Source organism: Stenella coeruleoalba (genome assembly GCF_951394435.1).
Source record: "Stenella coeruleoalba genome assembly, chromosome: 1".
In the NCBI taxonomy this organism is placed as follows: Eukaryota; Metazoa; Chordata; class Mammalia; order Artiodactyla; family Delphinidae; genus Stenella; species Stenella coeruleoalba.
The window spans coordinates 44424557-44441394 of NC_137169.1; the positions used below are offsets into that span (position 1 = coordinate 44424557).

A 16838-nucleotide genomic window follows, 5' to 3' on the forward strand; every position below is an offset into this window, starting at 1 on the left:
TCAAAAGTACAGGTGATCAGTTATACATACTGTGAAAGTTTCTGTTTGTGTAAAAATACTTTTTTCCCATCAAATTAGCAAGTATAAAAAAAACAAATGTCAGTGCTATTGAGTATAACTCAGCTACTAGCAATGCCACTGTGAGCATGCCCTCTCTGCCCAGATGCTGTAATTCTTATCTGCTCCACAGAATTGTTTGTTCCAGTCTTTATCTACACAATCTCTTCAACTGCTTTCTGTTTGATTTCATCTCATTTTTCTTTTCTCTCACTCCTTTGTCTTCCATCACTGCTGCTTTGTGCTTCGTCTGTTTAAGATTCCTAGGAGAAGTCATATGAATCGGTCAGGGACCCAGGGTTAGGAGGAACAACCCTGCCTAGCATAGTGCTAGTACAGGGCCATGACTGGCCTCAAGTGTGTGCCCCACCTGGAACAACTGTCCCAAAGAAAACCCCACTCAGCTCTATTTTAATCTTGCAATACCTATGTGAGTCCTAGTTACTTATTGTTCCACCTTCTGAAAGAAAAACCAAGGACAGAGACTAGATGTCTGGATATGTGGGTTCTAGTTTTGCCTGGTTCTGCCATGTCATTTCCACTCCTTAGTCTTAGATAGTGATTCTGAACCGAACTTGGGTCTGCTCACCTGCTGTGCAGCAGAGCCAGTTTACTGGTGAAGGAAAGTACGGTGTTTATTTATAGGGTGCCAAGCAAGGAGTACAGGCAGCTCATGCTCAAAAGACCTGAACTCCCCGATGGCTTTCAGGGAAGGGCTCTTAGAGGCAACATTTGGGGTGAGGGTTGCAGGGGGATGACTTTCTTCTGATTGGTTGGTGGTGAGGTAACAGGGTGGTGTTTCAGGAATCTTAACCATTAACTTTCTGATTCCAACCAGTCTGGGGTCAGGTGCTCCTGCTCAGCTTGTGATCACCATCCTCTACTCGGGTGGGGGGTCTTAGTTCCAGTTCCTACAGAATAACTCAAAGATACATGTCAGATTGTTGCATGTATCCCTTGAGGAGGAACTAGGACTCTGTTTTCCTGCTGAACTATTGTTTCTTGACAGCTTTTCCTTTGTTTCTGCATTCCCTCACTTTCCTAATTAGTAACTGATTGCATCTGTTCTTTGGAACTCTGGGAAGGCCTAGGAGACTATAAAGCCTTTTTCTTTATAAGAAATGGGAGACATGGAGGGGCTATTGTACGCAGGAGGGCCCTGCAGGGTCCTGCTCAGTTTCAAAAGTAACAGCTATAGTTTCCTCTAAGGACTCCCTCCACATGGCTACTGCTCAACCTCTCCATCTCCTCTCCCTCCAGTCTCCTGACCTCACTGTACGATAGCCACGCTGCAGCCTTAAACATGCTGTTCTGTCTGGGACACACCTCTCCTGCTCCTGTACCTGGCTAATTCCTACTTATCCTTTAGGCCTGAGCTCAGGAATCAGCCCCTCAAGGAAGTCTTCCTTGACTTCTTGATCCAGCTTAGGACCCTCATGTGGGTTCCTATAGCATCCTGGGTCTCCGCACCACTCCTCGGCTTTCATCTGGAATTGTTTGTTTACTGTCTGGTTTGCCAGCTAGGAAGTATACATAAAGGTAAGGATCCTATCTTTTTATTTACTTCTGTGTCCTTTATGCTTAGCACATAGTTGGCACTCAATGAATATTGGCTATGGGTAAAGAAAAGCAAGTAAGCAGGGCATCCTAGGAATTTTCACCAAGTTGCTACATCTTCATCCTCCTTTGCCCCAACTGTAATGGGGTATGTAACAAGACAAACATTTCTATTAATCACCAATGCTTTCTTGGGGAGAGCACTGTGTTTGCTTAGAAGAAATATCGAGCTAGCAGATATATGGTTAAGAACATGGACTTTGAGGATAAATTTCCTGGTTCTGAATCATGGCTCTGTCACTTAATGCCTGAAAACCTTGGGCAAGATACCTAACTTCTGCAGGCTTCAGTTTCCTCATGTGTAAAATGGGGCTGAAAATAATAGTACCTACCTTAGAGAGTTGTTTTGAGTATTATATGAATATATACACATAAAGGGCTTAATAATTACTGGCACATACAAACACTTAGTAAGTGCTAGTAGGTATTATTACTGTTCTGAAACCATCAGGGATAAGGGGTAAGCTCAAGGAACCAAAGTTGACCCTCAGATTCTGCTTGTTGGGAGAGAAGTCCTGTTCACTCTGGGCTCTGTTTTGTATGATGTTTGGTAAAAGTTGGTGGATTCAAGTTGATTTACTGTGCCGGTGAGAAAGGAGATGACTTTGACATTGGCAGGAGAGGGAGGTAAGATTCATTTGTACATTCAACAAATATTTACTGAATGTCTATATTGAGCTAGACATAAAGAAAAGTAAGATAGTCACATCCATTACAGAACTCTCAAAAATCAAGGCGAGAAAAGCTAGAGAGGCTGGGTACTGGGGTGGGGGTGGGAGGTGGTGGAGACGGGGGTGGGTGGGTGGGGAACCAGACCAGTTCCTCTCCAGTGGGTGTGGCACAGCAGAGGAGGATCTTGAGAGAACAGAAACGCTAAGGCAGGATTTTAAAGCATCTGCTGTAGGATGTGTCATGTAAATCCTCCCCTCTATCCCCTACAAAATCTTCAATAAAGTTTTCATTGCTCACTAGAGAGAGCCTGAAGAAGAAGGTAGCAGATATCTAGGTTATAGCCGCTGGGGGAAAGATGCTATAGGCAAAAAAGCCCTTCCTTACTCGTGTGTGCTACCAGTGAGGAAACATTATAGTGCATGCAATATTTAATGATTATAAATGATACCCCTGTGTACTGCACAATACAGGGCTCTTTAAAATGAATATGAATTAAACAGTACCAATAGCAATCATATTAACAGAAGAGAAGAGGCATCATTCAAAGTAGGAAATTTGGGACTCCGAGGAAAATACAGCCATTATCTAAAGCTGGAACTCAGATATGACCATCAACCAGCCCCTTTGTGGTTAACTAGTCAAACTGGTGATTCCCCAGTAACTATAACTTGTCATTTTATAAACTACTGTTTACGATGATGCAGACTTTCTTAAACATAACATCCAAAGGTTTAGGTGTGGGGAAGGAAGGGGTCTACTATGTACTTACTGCTCTCATCCTTCTTTGACTTCCAGTTTTTCACTTTTACATCTTACCATCTTTTTAAATAATAATTTAAAGAAGTATATCTATATCTATTTCTATCTAGCAGCAGCAGCCTAAGAAGTAATCAGTCATCAACCTAAATAAAACAAAACCCTCAATTTGCCTGAATTTCCAAGAGTGAAGTAAATAAAGCTCTGTTGGAATTTACCTACACAGATTGAGACTTTGCGGGGAAGAGAGAAATAAACTAGTATATTTTTTCTTATTTGTTTACTATATAAACCCTGAGGTTTCTGCATCTTATAACGTGACTACTGATTAAAAAGACATATGGTTGTTTATTAATTCAAAGCACTATGCAAATTCACATCACCTTGGGTAAATTTTGCCCCTAAAGTTATGAAATAGATATGGAAGCATTTTGTCCTTAACAAGGCTAAAATAAGTTAGTTCAAATAGTTGTCTTTGAATAGGATTTTCCTTTAAATCATTAATAGGAAAATGAAGAGAGCTTGGGTGGTCAAGCATGAAAATGTAAATGAGAGTAGTTTTCTTGTTTAGGCCTTATCAGCTGATGTTTAAATTTGATAATGCAGAAAATGACCTTATAATTTGCAGCATAATGAAACAATGCAGCTTATGCCCCAGTTTTTTTGACAGTAGTATTGAAAATATGATTTTTAAGTAACATTTTCAATTGACAAGGTCGGTGAAAAAGTTAGACATTCTGAATTGAGTAGAGTCAGAAAAAGAGCTTGCCTGTCCTTGTATCTATGGGACCATATTTTTAAAATCAAAAATTAAGATACAGGGTGTTAGAGCAAAGCAGAGACAAACCTAGGTCTCTTTAAATGGATTTAAATTACCAGTGAAATTCCTAAAGGGCCAAATAATACAGGAAGAATATACTTTTTGCCCTCGTATTAAGATGAGGAATATATATATATATATATTTGTCTGTGTGTGGTACGTGGGCCTCTCAGTGTTGTGGCCTCTCCCGTTGCAGAGCACAGGCTCCGGACGCGCAGGCTCAGCGGCCATGGCTCCCGGGCCCAGCCGCTCCGCGGCATGTGGGATCTTCCTGGACTGGGGCACGAACCCGTGTCCCCTGCATCGGCAGGTGGACTCTCAACCACTGCGCCACCAGGGAAGCCCGAGGAATATATTTCCTTAAAGCAGAAAAAGATTTTAGAAACCTCTTTTCAGCTTTCCAGTACATAATCAGCCTCAGATTGGCAACCACTTCCTATTGTCAGGCAGCTGGTGAGAAATACAAAATACAGCTGCAACCAGAGGCTCAGGAAGATCAAGGTGGACACCAGGCCTTGGCTCTCAGCTTCTACCATTCTGCGACCCGAAAGAGAGAACTTCAGAGAAAGGGCAGTTAAAAATACACACGTTTTCACCAGGTATTAACCATAACTACCTCCTTAAAGAAAATGATTGATCCTATGATCACAAGCTTTTTTCTTTCCTTTTTGGACCTAAGGGGGGCGGGGGAAGACCTCAGGGAGTCACAAATTTCTATAAAACAAAAAAATGAATTAGTTTAGTAGTCTTGGGAAGCTATGAAGTTTGTGGCAACTTTTTAGGTGTCCCGAGATTTGGGTTGTTTTACAGAGGTAACTAAATTCATGGCACAGTTCAAGCTCATGCTAAAATATCCTAAGTCTATTTTACTTCAAAGCATTCTAAGTATGCTTGACTTTGGAAGGCATCAACAACAGCAATATGCCATCTCCCAGAAATGCATTCCTATACCAGTAAGACTTAAAAAATGGGAATTACTATAGGGCACACCCTTGAGCAGCTACCACACTGCACTGAGCTCTTGAGAATATTCTGGAAGCATCGCTGTGAACGGCTGCTTCCCTGCAGGGGAGATAAATTAAATTCAGCAGAAGCAACAGCTTTTGGAAGGAGAAACACGGTTTGCCTTTTGGAATGCTTTTCAACCGGAATGGGTTTGTTTATACGTTTCTCTGGAGCTTTAAATCTGTGCACCGTTGAATATCACTCCGCCTTTTTTTTTGAAACTACGAAATAGCTTCTGTCTGTGGGATGGCGGGAATAGAGAGTTTGGAAATTAAATGCCTAAAGCGTCAGATAATCCAGATGACATATATGCAATAGCATTCCATGAAGAACTTATTCAACCCAATCCCTTGCATCTTATTAACCAAGGGATAGAAACTCTCCAAATTTTGCACCCAAAAAAGGAAAAATGCAAGGGTCTTGCTGCAGTTCCTGGGACGCACTGAGAGTCGCTTTGTTACAAGTGTATCCAAAGTCCCCAGCACCAGCGACTCGTGGGGCACTGCTCATCCGTGCTCCACTCGCTCTGCAGCTCCCAGAGGTAGCGGTTGTGCTATGGAGGCAGACCTTGCCAAGATGGCCGACAAGATGCTGCGCGCCCCCAGGTGCTCCCGGTGCCGGAACCATGGCTTCCTGGTGCCGGTCAAGGGCCACGCGGGCAAGTGCCGCTGGAAGCAGTGCACCTGCAAGAAGTGCTACCTGATTACCCAGCGCCAGAAGATCACGGCCGCGCAGCAGGTACTCCAGAAGCAGGTCTCCGAGGAGGAGCAGGAGGTGGCCCTGTGCGCTCAGGGGCCCCAGCTGGCCTCCGGGGACGCGGCCGCTGTCCCGGGCTCAAGCTTACGCCCGCTGCCTCTGCCTGCCGCTTCGGGAGACGCGCACCCGGGCCCCGAGGGCCGCGCGACCGCCTGCTTCCTCGAGAGACCCCAGCAGGGCTGGAGCCCCGGCCAGAGCACCTTGCAGCCAGTTCTGGGCGGCCGCGGCCACGTGGGGCCGAGCAAACAAGCCGCCGCGGCGATGCCCAGTTCTCTGAGGCCCCAGCTCGGGGCGGAGGCCGCTGGCCGGGGCTGCCCCGGCCGCCTGGAGCTGAGCAGGTCGCTTCGGCCGGTGCCCAGCCCGCCATTCGCCAACTTCGGTAAGATTCTCCGGCGGGCCCCGCGCGGCCTTGCCCTGCTGTTGGTTCCTCTCCAGGCTGCCGCCTCCCCGCTCCCCACGCCGGCGTCCCAGGCCCGCTCGGATCCCGCGGGGAAGGGGTGGGGGTGGGGAAGATGCTTTCTAGAGGTAACCTTGCTTTGGGATACCCTTTTCTGAGTAGTCATTTGGGTTCGGTGCCTTTTTGCAAGAAGGTAAAAGAGAGAAAGGAATGGGTGGCTCTGAGGGCTTTTAACATTTAGCTACAGCTTTTTGCGTTTCCATCCTGAAAGGAAAAAATGGCCCCCAGTCGACTTTGCTGCCCCTCCTCCTCCACGGAGAGGCTCGAGGCAGCCTGACCATACTGCGCTTGCGCGCCTCTTCCCGCCCATTTCTTGGGCTGGAGGCTCCTCCCCAGGACGTCCCTGTGGGTGGTCTAGCGCAACAAGACTGCGCCTGCGCACCGTCCCCTCCGTTTCTGTGCCCTAGAGGCCCCGACCCTCACCCGTTCCCTGCCCCAATGGGTCTGTCCGTGCAGCCCTTCCAGCCCTTTCCCAGGCGTGGGTGGGAATGCGAGCTCTGCACACTACAGGAGGACAGTCTATTGAGATGATTGTTGTTGCCTGTTTTTTCTCCCCTCCCTCCATATGCATAAATTACATTGTTCCCTAGGTCTTGTGGCTTTCACTATTACAATTTCAAGTCACGTGTAGATTTGAAGCTTTTTTTTTTTTTTTTTTGCGGTGTGTGGGCCTCTCACTGTTGCGGCCTCTCCCGTTGCGGAGCACAGGCTCCGGACGCGCAGGCCCAGCGGCCATGGCTCACGGGCCCAGCCGCTCCGCGGCATGTGGGATCTTCCCGGACCGGGGCACGAACTTGTGTCCCCTGCATCGGCAGGCGGACTCTCAACCACTGCGCCACCAGGGAAGCCCAGATTTGAAGCTTTTTTAAAGGGGCTCGTTTTGGGTGCAGACACGTGTTTTCTTGGTTTTCTCTGTGGCAGTGTGGTAGAAAGAGCACAAGTCTGAGTCAGGACGCTGGGGGCCTGCTCACTCTGTAACCCTAGGCAAGCTCCTTCCTTCTGTGGCAGTCTCTCCCCTCTGTATGCTAAGGAGATTGGCCTGATGCTCTCTGAAGCCCGTTTCTGCCTTCTGGGGCATTCTAGGAAAATATAGGTCCCCAGAGAACTAGATGGGGAAGACAGATCTGAGACAGCAATTCTAGGAGAACGATATCTTTCCATGGACGCAGTGCCTTCCTCCCTTCCTTCCTTCCTTTCATTTATTTATTTTTGGCTGCCTCGGGTCTTCGTTGCCGTGGCCGGGCTTTCTCTAGGTGCAACGAGCGGGGGTTGCTCTTCGTTGCGGTGCATGGTCTTATCATTGCGGTGGCTTCTCTTGTTGCGGAGCACAGGCTCAGTAGTTGTGGCATGCGGGCTCTAGAGCGCAGGCTCAGTAGTTGTGGCGCACGGGCTTAATTGCCCATGCCACGCCATGTGGAATCTTCCCAGACCAGGGCTCGAACCCGTGTCCCCTGTGTTGGCAGGTGTATTCTTAACCACTGTGACACCGGGGAAGCCCCACAGTGCCTTTCTTTGTTCCATCTCTCAAAGAACAGGGACTGAGCCCTGAGCACCATGTGTCAGACACTAATGATGAAAAGGATGAGTCAGATTCCTTGCCCTCAAGGATCTTGTCCTGGGGAGAGGGACACCACTGATCAAAGAGTCGCACAGATTGGTGTATAGAGCTCTAATAATCGATGGTTTAGCTGTGGTCAGAAGGAAGATTAGGAGCTGAGTACTGGGGACTTCAGGAGGCAAAGTGGGGTCAGGAGAAAAAGCCTTCCAAGCTTAGGGAACAGCATCTGCAGAGGCCCTGAGGTGGAGGAGAAAGAAGGAGCTGCTAGATTTTCGGGAATGAGGAGGCTGGAGTGGAGGCAGGAACTAGCCCACATGGGGCTTCGTGGCTGTGCCAAAGGACTTTTCCTAAGAACAGTGAGTGGAACATGGGTGAAGGGTTTAAAGAGCAGGGAGGGTCGAAAGCATAATGGATGTGGGAGTTCTCTGTAAATGGATATGAGTGTTTATTGTACTGCTACCTTCAGACAGTAACGTGATGCCCTGTTTCCTAGCTCTGTGTGTTTTTAACACTTCCCTCATTGTGTCCCTTTTCAGGGCCCCCTCTGAGCGTCAACTCAGATCGTGTGGTGGGGTCTGGGTACCTGGAAAGAGAGCCTTCCAAGCTGTACCACAACTGCTCCAGCATGCACCCCTACCACCCGTTCCTGCTGCGCTACCAGGATGCATCCCTTACCCCGCGGGTCCCCCTGCAGCAGGGCTTCCAGCACATGTCCTGCAGCCACTACAATGGAGGAGGCTTGGTGAGTACCATCCCTGACTCCTCGAGGTTCCTCCTTACCCCAGTTACCCTGGCTGCTTTTACAGACCCTCAGTCCCAGGAAGCCAGCCATTGTGCCCACTCTGTACCAGGCCCTGGGCACTGGTCAGAAGGATACAGCATTGACCTTGTACTGTGTGCGCCTCTGGGAATGCACATGTGTAGCCAAGTCTGTACACATGTAGACAAGTCAGCCCGGGCTGTGGCGCGGGTTAAAAGGCTCCGGGGGGAGCTCGGGCAAGAAGGAATACAGACACATTTCAGATGAGCCTGAGGAACCGCCACGCAGTAACACTGAGTGAGCACCAGCCTTGACCCATGGAATGCCAGTGCTAGAAGGGCCCTTCATTTTGCTGGGTACCAGAAAGGAAATATCACTTTCCTGGAGCCACACATTTGAGGGCACAGCCAGGAGCAGACGTAGGTCCCCTGCCCCAAAGGTATATCCCACCGGAGACGGCAGAGGGCTTTCAGAAGGAAGTGGCATTTAAGCTTAGTCATGAAAAATAAGGAAACCTTCCCCAAACACCTGTCACCTTAGGAGATATTTGTTGAAAGAATGGATGAAATTTAATCCTTTTATAAGATCAGTGGTTGGCTACTAACTGGTGTGCTTTTGAGCCTGGAGTTTTGAGTGCTGGATGTGTAAAAGTCAGAACCGTTGTGTGAGATACGGGTGGGGGGACCAGGTTTTGTGGCCTTGGCTACTAGCTCCTTCCGCCCTTTTCCCTTTTGGCAAAAGCACTGAGGGCCATCAGGACTGCAGGATAGTGAGAGGCCTGGGTGACCAGTCCTGACTTTGACCCCATAAGGCTGGACCTGTGGGGGAGGTTGGCTCAGACGCAGTTCAAGTTCACGGAAATGTAGACCACTGTCACCTTTACTGTCTCCCTCAGAGCTACAAGCCTAACGCTGGGTGTTACAGAGATGTTTCCCTTGGGTGGAGGGTGGAGAAGAGCGAGTAGAGTAGGCTTCTTTGGTTTAATGTGGGAAGTGAGTAAGAGAAAGGATAAAAGCTTGGCATTTACATAATGAGGTCATTAGCCACAGGTCATTAGCCGGTTCAGTGGGGTTCCAGCTGTGACCAGGCAGGTCAGGCACGCAGGGGCTGGATCCCCACTCCTGCTTCACCTCAGCAGCATCTCCTCTGTCTGTTCCAGATCTTTTAAAGTTTTATTTAGAAATCATTTTCCATTCATTCAAGGGGGAAAAGTTGGAACACCCCTGGTCTTGATCATTTCCAGGGTGCCTACTGGCCCTTATGTCAGCCCTCGAGGTGCATGTTATTTCATTGTAGGGCAGGGGAAGAAGGCTCCAGGAAGTTACGTATTTGTCCAGGGTCACAGGACTGGGGAGTGAGGGACTAGGATTCAGATTACACAGCTGGTCAGTGACAGAGCTAGGACAGAGGCAGAGCAAACATGGCCCTTGACTCTCACCGCCACCCCTGCCCTGCCTGAAATTTGGGGGTGCCGGCCACCCCATTGCAGCCCAGGGAGAGCACGGCGTCTCTAGCCTCCACACAAAGAGAGGGACCTTGGCCAAATGGAGCACACACCCACCACCGTCTGCTCACACAGAAGCCTGGGGCCTGGCATCGGGGCAGGGCTCTGATTGACAGGCCTGCCAGACGGCCTTTGTTAGGAGTGTGATCTCAGTTGGTTTATCTGGGCCTAAGCTGCCACCACAAGCCCCAGGCAGGAGCTGTGATCCAGGGAGAGACTCTGCTGAGCAGCTTGGAATTAAAGCACTAATAATCTCCCTTCCCACCCCCTTCACGTCTGGATAGAGGACCAGGCATTTATTTGTGAAGCTGTTTCGAACCCAAGAGCCTATGAATTGCTTTCATCGTTGTCCTGCTGGCCCCTGCTCAGCCTCCTAGATACGCCCCGAGCCACCTTCCACCTTCTCTTCCTGTCCTGCCCCACCTGCTACTTCTTTGCTTCCTCTTTTCCCACAAAAGAGCACAGGCCTGGAATCGCACAGACCTAAAAACCAATCCTACCTCCGCTGTTTACTGGCCACATGGCCTGGGGATGTCACCTAACCTCTGAGGACCTCGCTTGGGTCTTAATCTGTACAATGGGGGTGAGAGTCCTATCTCCTAGGGCCATTGATAGATTCCAGCAATAAGGTGTGAATGCGTACAAAGTGTCTGGCACAGGGTCTGGGACATGGCAGGTACTCAAAAGTGGGCTTATCTTCCCTTCCTTGTGGTCAGATTAAGTTAGGAAGTGCTGGGTTAACCTACGGAGATTTTTGCAGACTGCCTCGAGGCCTTTAATATGCTTGTGTGTGACTCACCAGTGTGGAGGTGGTAGGCAGTGTTTCTCAAACTCCCTTGACAAAGAACACTGCTAAGAGTACTTTTAGAAATACCTTGTAGGACACCAGAGTTCTCTGGAGCACAGCTTAGGAAGGGCTGCTCTGAAGCATCTGGATGGAGAAGTAAACAATAGGACCCACACCTGAAATTCATTATTTTCTATCCCATTCATGTCTTTCCAGTTACGTTTCTCTGAGCTGTGTAGTCATCACCCCTCCGCGTCCCCTCATTCCAGCCTTGGGGTCCTGTGATGTGGGGTGAGCTTCCATCTTCCGGAGAAGGAACAGAAATACAGAAGGGCTGATTGCTGAAGCCACTTTGCTGAGGTCACCCAGCTGCCCTTGCCTCAGTAACGGCTGCACGACACTGGCCGGTTAGAAGGGGGACACCCCCCAGGCCCAGCGACCCTGGAGTCTGAGTCATTACACCTGGGGAAGGTGGGACCACACGTAGTCGGGATGCATGCAGATCCTTCTCCATTGCAAAGCAGTGGGGTCAGGCCGACTCGGGATTCAGTTCAGCCTCTGCCACTCACCAGCTCTGTGGCCCCGGGCCTGTACCTTCATCTCACTGATGCAGTTTTTGGTCACCACAGTGAGGATAGTAATAGAACCTCCCTCCTAGGGTCGTAAGGATGAAAGGAGGTTGTGAAGCTGTGCAAGTGCGCCTGCTCCCGGGCTTATCTGAGGTGTGCCTTTGTTCCTTCTTGCCTCAGTCATCTGGCAGGTGCTTGCCAAGCAGCCTGTTCCGGGCGCCCTGTGCCCCGGTGCCTGGGCCACAGAGGTGAATCTGCCCCACGGGGAGCCCCCCGTTCAGGAGAATGAACGTTGGGTTGCCCTTCTGGCCAACCCTCTCCCCTCTGGCTCTCTGCTGTGTGCGCCCCACAGGTGGAGGAGCCAGCGGAAGACCTCCAGACCCGCTACTACCTGCTGCCGCCGGCCCAGTTACCCCCGCGGTACCTCACCATGCTCCACCGCGTGCCCCCGCCGCCCCCGTCGTCCTCGCTGCCCATCGTGTCTGACGCGGACAAGGAAAACACTGGTGAGTGAGCCCCCACCTTCCAGCTGCCGAGGGGCCAGGGAGACTTTCTGGAGGAAGGGGGCCCTACTGCGAAATGGATGTGCAAAGAAGGGGAATGGAGAACAGAATTTTAAATGTGCTGGGCCCTGGGTAAGCTCTTCCTTGCACCCCTCCCTAAATTCCATCCGTGATCATCTAGGGGAGGTGGGTCCCCATTCTCAGGTGAGGAAGCCGACAGAACCCTGAGAGGTTCTCCTATATGTCCGTGGCGGAGCTCAGATTTCAACAGAATTCTCTGCCTGGCTCCAGGTCCAATGCTAATTTCCTCACCTTAGCAGTGCCCGTGGGCAGAGACTTGGAGGATGGCACGCATGTGGTGTGTTCAGAAGACCAGAGGTGCCGGGCCTCTCTGGCTGGGGAAACAGCACGTGCTGAGCCTGGGGCAGCAGCTGGAGCCAGTTTGGGGGCTGGTGGGGATGATTCCTCTCCCCCAGGCCACTCTGGAGAGAACCTGCCCTTCACAGCTCTGCCACTGGTGCACTTGGTGATCTTGGGCACTCACACCCTCCTCTAGACCTCAGTCTTCTCACCTGTAAAACAGGCCCTGTCACAGGGTTACTGTGAGCGTCAACTGCAACTCTGGATGTGAAAATGCTTTGGGTTTTCTTTTGAGGGCCCTTGCAGGTTTAAAGGTTCTAGGATTTTTTTTTTTTTTTTTACCCTTTCCATCCTCCCCTGAGGCTCCACAGGAAAAGAAACTGAGGCCTATTGTACACTTGCTGTGCGTGCAACACCTAGATCTGTTAGCTGGGGAGATGGTGCAGTGTGGCTTGAAGTACGCTGGCCCTGGTGCCGCACAGCCTGGGTATAAGTCCTGACTCCAGCGCTTGCCAACGGTATGACCTCGGGCACGTTAATTCACTCCTTCGTGCCTCAGTTTCAGTATCTGCACAAGCGGACTAATAAGGGTCCCTTACTTCACGAGGCCATCCTGAAGATGGCTGAAACGATAAAGGCGGTAGTAAAAGTTCGTTCTCATTTAGTGTTTCACCTAATCCCCTGATGCTGCAAAGTAGGGCATCATCTCCTTTGACAGAAGGAGAAGCTGAGGAGAAGGAGAAACTGAGGTTCCCAGCTGGGAGTAGCTTGCTTCCTCCCACCCAGCTTGTGACAAGCAGAGCTGGAGTTTGAACTTGAGTCTGTGTCATGTGACCAGGGCTAGAATTCCAGTGTCCTGACTCCTAGCAAATTAAAGGTGGCAGTGGGAATAACTAATTCTCCGTAGGGACTGGGAATGATGAGAATGCCTTCGAGAAAACTTACATCTGAAAACAGGTAATTTTTCCTCTTGCTGAATCCAGCCCCTCTTCTCTGTCCTTCACAGATGACCAGGATGCGGAGGGGCCGTGGGAGCCCAGCCAGCCTTCGTCCCAGGAGCAGTACGACTAGGCCCCGGCCCTCAGGCCAGCAGAGTGGGGCCTTGGGGGTGTTAACAGCAATGATTTTCTTGTCTCTGTTCAGTGATGTGTAGGGAGGACGGATAGTGATAGGCGTAAGATGACAGTTAATTCCCATTTCAAGATTGGAGGAAGGAAGGTGATTGCTAAAGTTCTCTCAATCCTGAGATAACAGGCGGTTGAAAAGGAGCTTGGAGGGCAGAGCCAGGGCTGTAAGGAGTGGGGGACTGGTGGAAGCTCACGTTAAGGAATGAATTTAACCATCTCTTGTTTGTGCCGCTGTTATCAGACTCGCCCCCAGAGGCAGCCTCTGATTTCCTTAGGTCCCGCTCCAGGACAGGAGGCATCATCTACTTCCGCCTTCTGGTTCCGCTGCCTCTCCCTGGTCCCCAGCTGGGGGCCACACAGACATCAGGTGTCCAGCACATCCAGGTGGATGGCACGAGCAGCCAGGACCAGGGTGCTGACAGCAGGTTCTGCAGCATCCTTCCTTGCTGCTGTGTCCCCCACAGTCAGCCTGGCCACTGCCCCTCGCTCCTTCTCCAGCCTTTACTATAAGCCTTCTGGCCGCTAGGGCTGCTTCACTTGTTCTCCGTGAAGTTTAAGCCATTATAGGCATCATTTCTGGTTTAAAAAAATCTATTAAAGTTTGACTATTTAGTGTTTTTATAGTGGTTGCTAGCTTTAAAAAGTAGTCTGTTCATAAGCGCTGATGCAGTTCTCAGAGAATAGGATGGTTCTTCCACATCACCTGTGGCACCAGCAGTTTCTTCTCTGGGAACAGTTGACTATTGAAATAAAATCGGCAGTAGAAATCCTTGTGGAAGGTTTTTCCTCTCTTTAAATCTTTGTGGAGGGCAGCATTGGGTAGGGGAGTCGGGAGCTGGGGTTCGTGGCCCGTTGGCCTGCTCTTTCTGTGTAGTTAGGCAAGGCCCTTCCTTTACTTCAGTTACCAAGTGAGAGCCTTGGACCAGGCTAGTAGGTTTTTTACTATCAGTATTGTTATTCTTTTAAGCAGTAGAGACCTCTTAAGGAAATTTGATGCAGACACATAAAATGTAAAGATTTCTTTTAGTTTCTCTTCCCTAGCTCCTTTCATGGTCCCTGCCGAGTGACATGGTTTTAAAAAACAGAACTTGATCCCATTTTTGTGTTTTAGGGTCCTGGTTCTCTTCCCTTGTTTTCACTTCCTCTGTCATTTAAAAAGCATCCTGCATCTCTGCTGGATTCAGAACCTGACAATCAGCTCTGCCCATGAGGAGCATGGAATCTAGTGGGACAAACAGACAAATAGACAGTCCAGTGGGATTGCCATGGGACAGAGAGAGGTAAAGGGGCTGTTGGTGGGGGTGGGGGAGTGTGGTCAGAGAAAGCCTTCTGGAAAAATTGGGGCTTTGACTGCATCTTAAAGTGCAAGAATGAGTTAGGTGAGGGTAGGCACTCTCGGTAGGGAGGTAGAAAGGGTAGGAGACCTGGAGTGACAGATTTGAGGGTGAGGGACGGTGTCCTGTTCTCTGTCTGGGAAGGATTGGCACCCAGGAAACTAGGCTGACCTGCCTCCTGTCTTGCCTGTGGGCCAGGCGTCTTAGGACAGGTGGCAGGAAGAACACTGAGAAGTGATATTCTAACTGTTCTCTCAACATCAGTGTGGTGGCTGGAGTTCAAGGGCCTGGGCCTCTTCTGTTGGAAGGTACTGGAGCAAGTACAGTCAGGAATTTTTCAGTTACTGCTTTATAGACAGTGCTTTCAGCAGAGCAGAACCAGGCATACTGAGGCCTGCAGGTCACACTGGCTTCAGTCTGGACCTGGTGATGCAGCGATTGTGGACTAGCCTGGCTTTGAGGCTAAAGCTATCAGCCACCCCGATGCTGGTGCTGCCCCTGCGTCCACAGGGCTGCAGGAACCCCAGGAGGGTGGGCGAAGACCCGGCGTCTGGTTCCACTTGGCGGAACTCTGCCCTCACTGGACCTGTGACCTTCTGACAGTATGGCCAGGTGGGGCTGGATCAGTGACCCTAATTTTTCATCACTTTGCTTTATCGTAGACCCCATGCTTTGAAAGATTTTTCAACCAAACTGCATTAATCCATAAAGCTGTTTTTGCATTTCTGATCAACACACACAAGTAAGAGGCAGTCTGTGACCACAGGGACTCCACACCATGCCAGACCAATGTTTAATTAGCCTGCAGGGTTGAGGTGGGAAGCTCTGTCCTGTGGAGAAGAGCAATGTTCCCTGGTCCTCTAGGGATCCATGTCCAGAGGACTCCTGGAAGGGGAGGATCGCTCAGTTGTCCTGCGGACCTGTGAACTGATGAGTCTCAGAGACTGGTCAGCATCTTTCCTGCAGCCTTGAGGGTGCCTGCTGGGGCTGAAAAGACCAGCTGTGGGACAGGGTGGAACCCTGCCTAGCTCCCTTCCCCTTGATGTGAACCCCAAGTTCTGAGAGCCCCAGGCTGCCCTTTCCTGTGTCCCATCACCATGGTTACTTCCCGGTGGGCTCAGTTGACCCCTGCTGCCTGTAGCCTTTCCAATCAGTTTAATCATGCTCCCTGAATGCCCTGTTCCACAAGGCTGTCCTCCAGCAGCTTCAGCGTGAGCGTTGAAACACCAGATCCGCTCATGTTGCTGTCCCGCTCATGCACCTTCCATGGCTCCCTACTGCTCTGAGACCAACGTTCTCGGCACAACCTGCCTGCCCGCCTCTCTGGCCGCCTCCCTCACTGGCTGGCCTAGCCCAGGTCCTGCAGGGGTGGAGCCAGCCAGATCCTGGCAGAAAAAGATTGGAAGCAGAGAGACCGTCGGCGGGGGCACCATCGCTCAACTCAAACGACCAAGGCTTGGCTCTGAGTTGGGAGAACGTTCTGGAAGGCAGCAGGCGGCATTCCCTGACCCCGGATGCACTGGCAAGGGGCCACCGGGAGAGGGCGCGTGGAGGCGAGACAACCGCAGGGGCGGAGTCAGTTGCTTAGCAACTGGCCTCCGCAGAAGCGCGCGGGTCCGTGGCTGCTACTCCGCAAGCACAGCTGGAGGAATAGGCGTGCAGCGCTCCCAGGAGACCTGGGATCTCCCTGGGAAATCAAAATGATGAGCCTCTACCCCGGACTGTATGATCACCAACCTCTCAGCAATCGCCTTCGCTCTGCCCTGCTCTTGAAATAGATGCTCTACTATCTTTGTGTTCAGACACCAGCCCCAATCCCAGTGTCCCATGACGTATCCCCCCACCCTTTCTCTCCTTTCTGCACTTTGGCTCACGCTAAGCCTTCTTCCTAGACTTTCCAGCTTCACCTAACTCATCTTTTACTTATCCCTTTCCGACTTGGTCCGGGTGACCCCTCCTCCAGGGCTCCTCAGCCTGGGTTAGGAAGATCTATGGGGCCTGTCCAGGCCCTCTGCTGCCCTCCATCACACTGAGCCCACCGAGTAGATGTCCGTCCCACAAGCCCGTGAGCTTCCTGGCGGGCAATGACAAGGTCTCATTTGTCTCTGTGTCCCCACTCCCATTGGTTAGCATTGGTTAGGACTACAGTTATCCAGCACCAGCTGCAGAATGTCAGGGTCATTTTGTGCATTACTG

At 50.5% G+C, this 16838-nt stretch overlaps 1 protein-coding gene across 1 annotated transcript; it reads left to right on the plus strand.

Annotated features, from left to right (window-relative positions):
• The first annotated feature begins 4382 nt into the window (after positions 1-4382).
• Positions 4383-14064, plus strand: DMRTB1 (DMRT like family B with proline rich C-terminal 1). The gene is made up of 5 exons (XM_079922706.1): positions 4383-4521; positions 5460-6062; positions 8235-8440; positions 11671-11824; positions 13188-14064. Exons 2-5 carry the CDS (start codon positions 5483-5485, stop codon positions 13250-13252), a joined length of 1005 nt encoding a protein of 334 aa, XP_079778832.1. The 5' UTR covers positions 4383-4521; positions 5460-5482; the 3' UTR covers positions 13253-14064.
• Positions 14065-16838: the final 2774 nt, after the last annotated feature.

Coding starts and splice junctions, on each gene's coding strand:
- DMRTB1 (XM_079922706.1), top strand. CDS start 5,483: ATGGAGGCAGACCTTGCCAAGATGGCCGACAAGATGCTGCGCGCCCCC. Junction 6,063..8,234: donor CCCGCCATTCGCCAACTTCG/GTAAGATTCTCC, acceptor GTCCCTTTTCAG/GGCCCCCTCTGAGCGTCAAC. Junction 8,441..11,670: donor ACTACAATGGAGGAGGCTTG/GTGAGTACCATC, acceptor TGCGCCCCACAG/GTGGAGGAGCCAGCGGAAGA.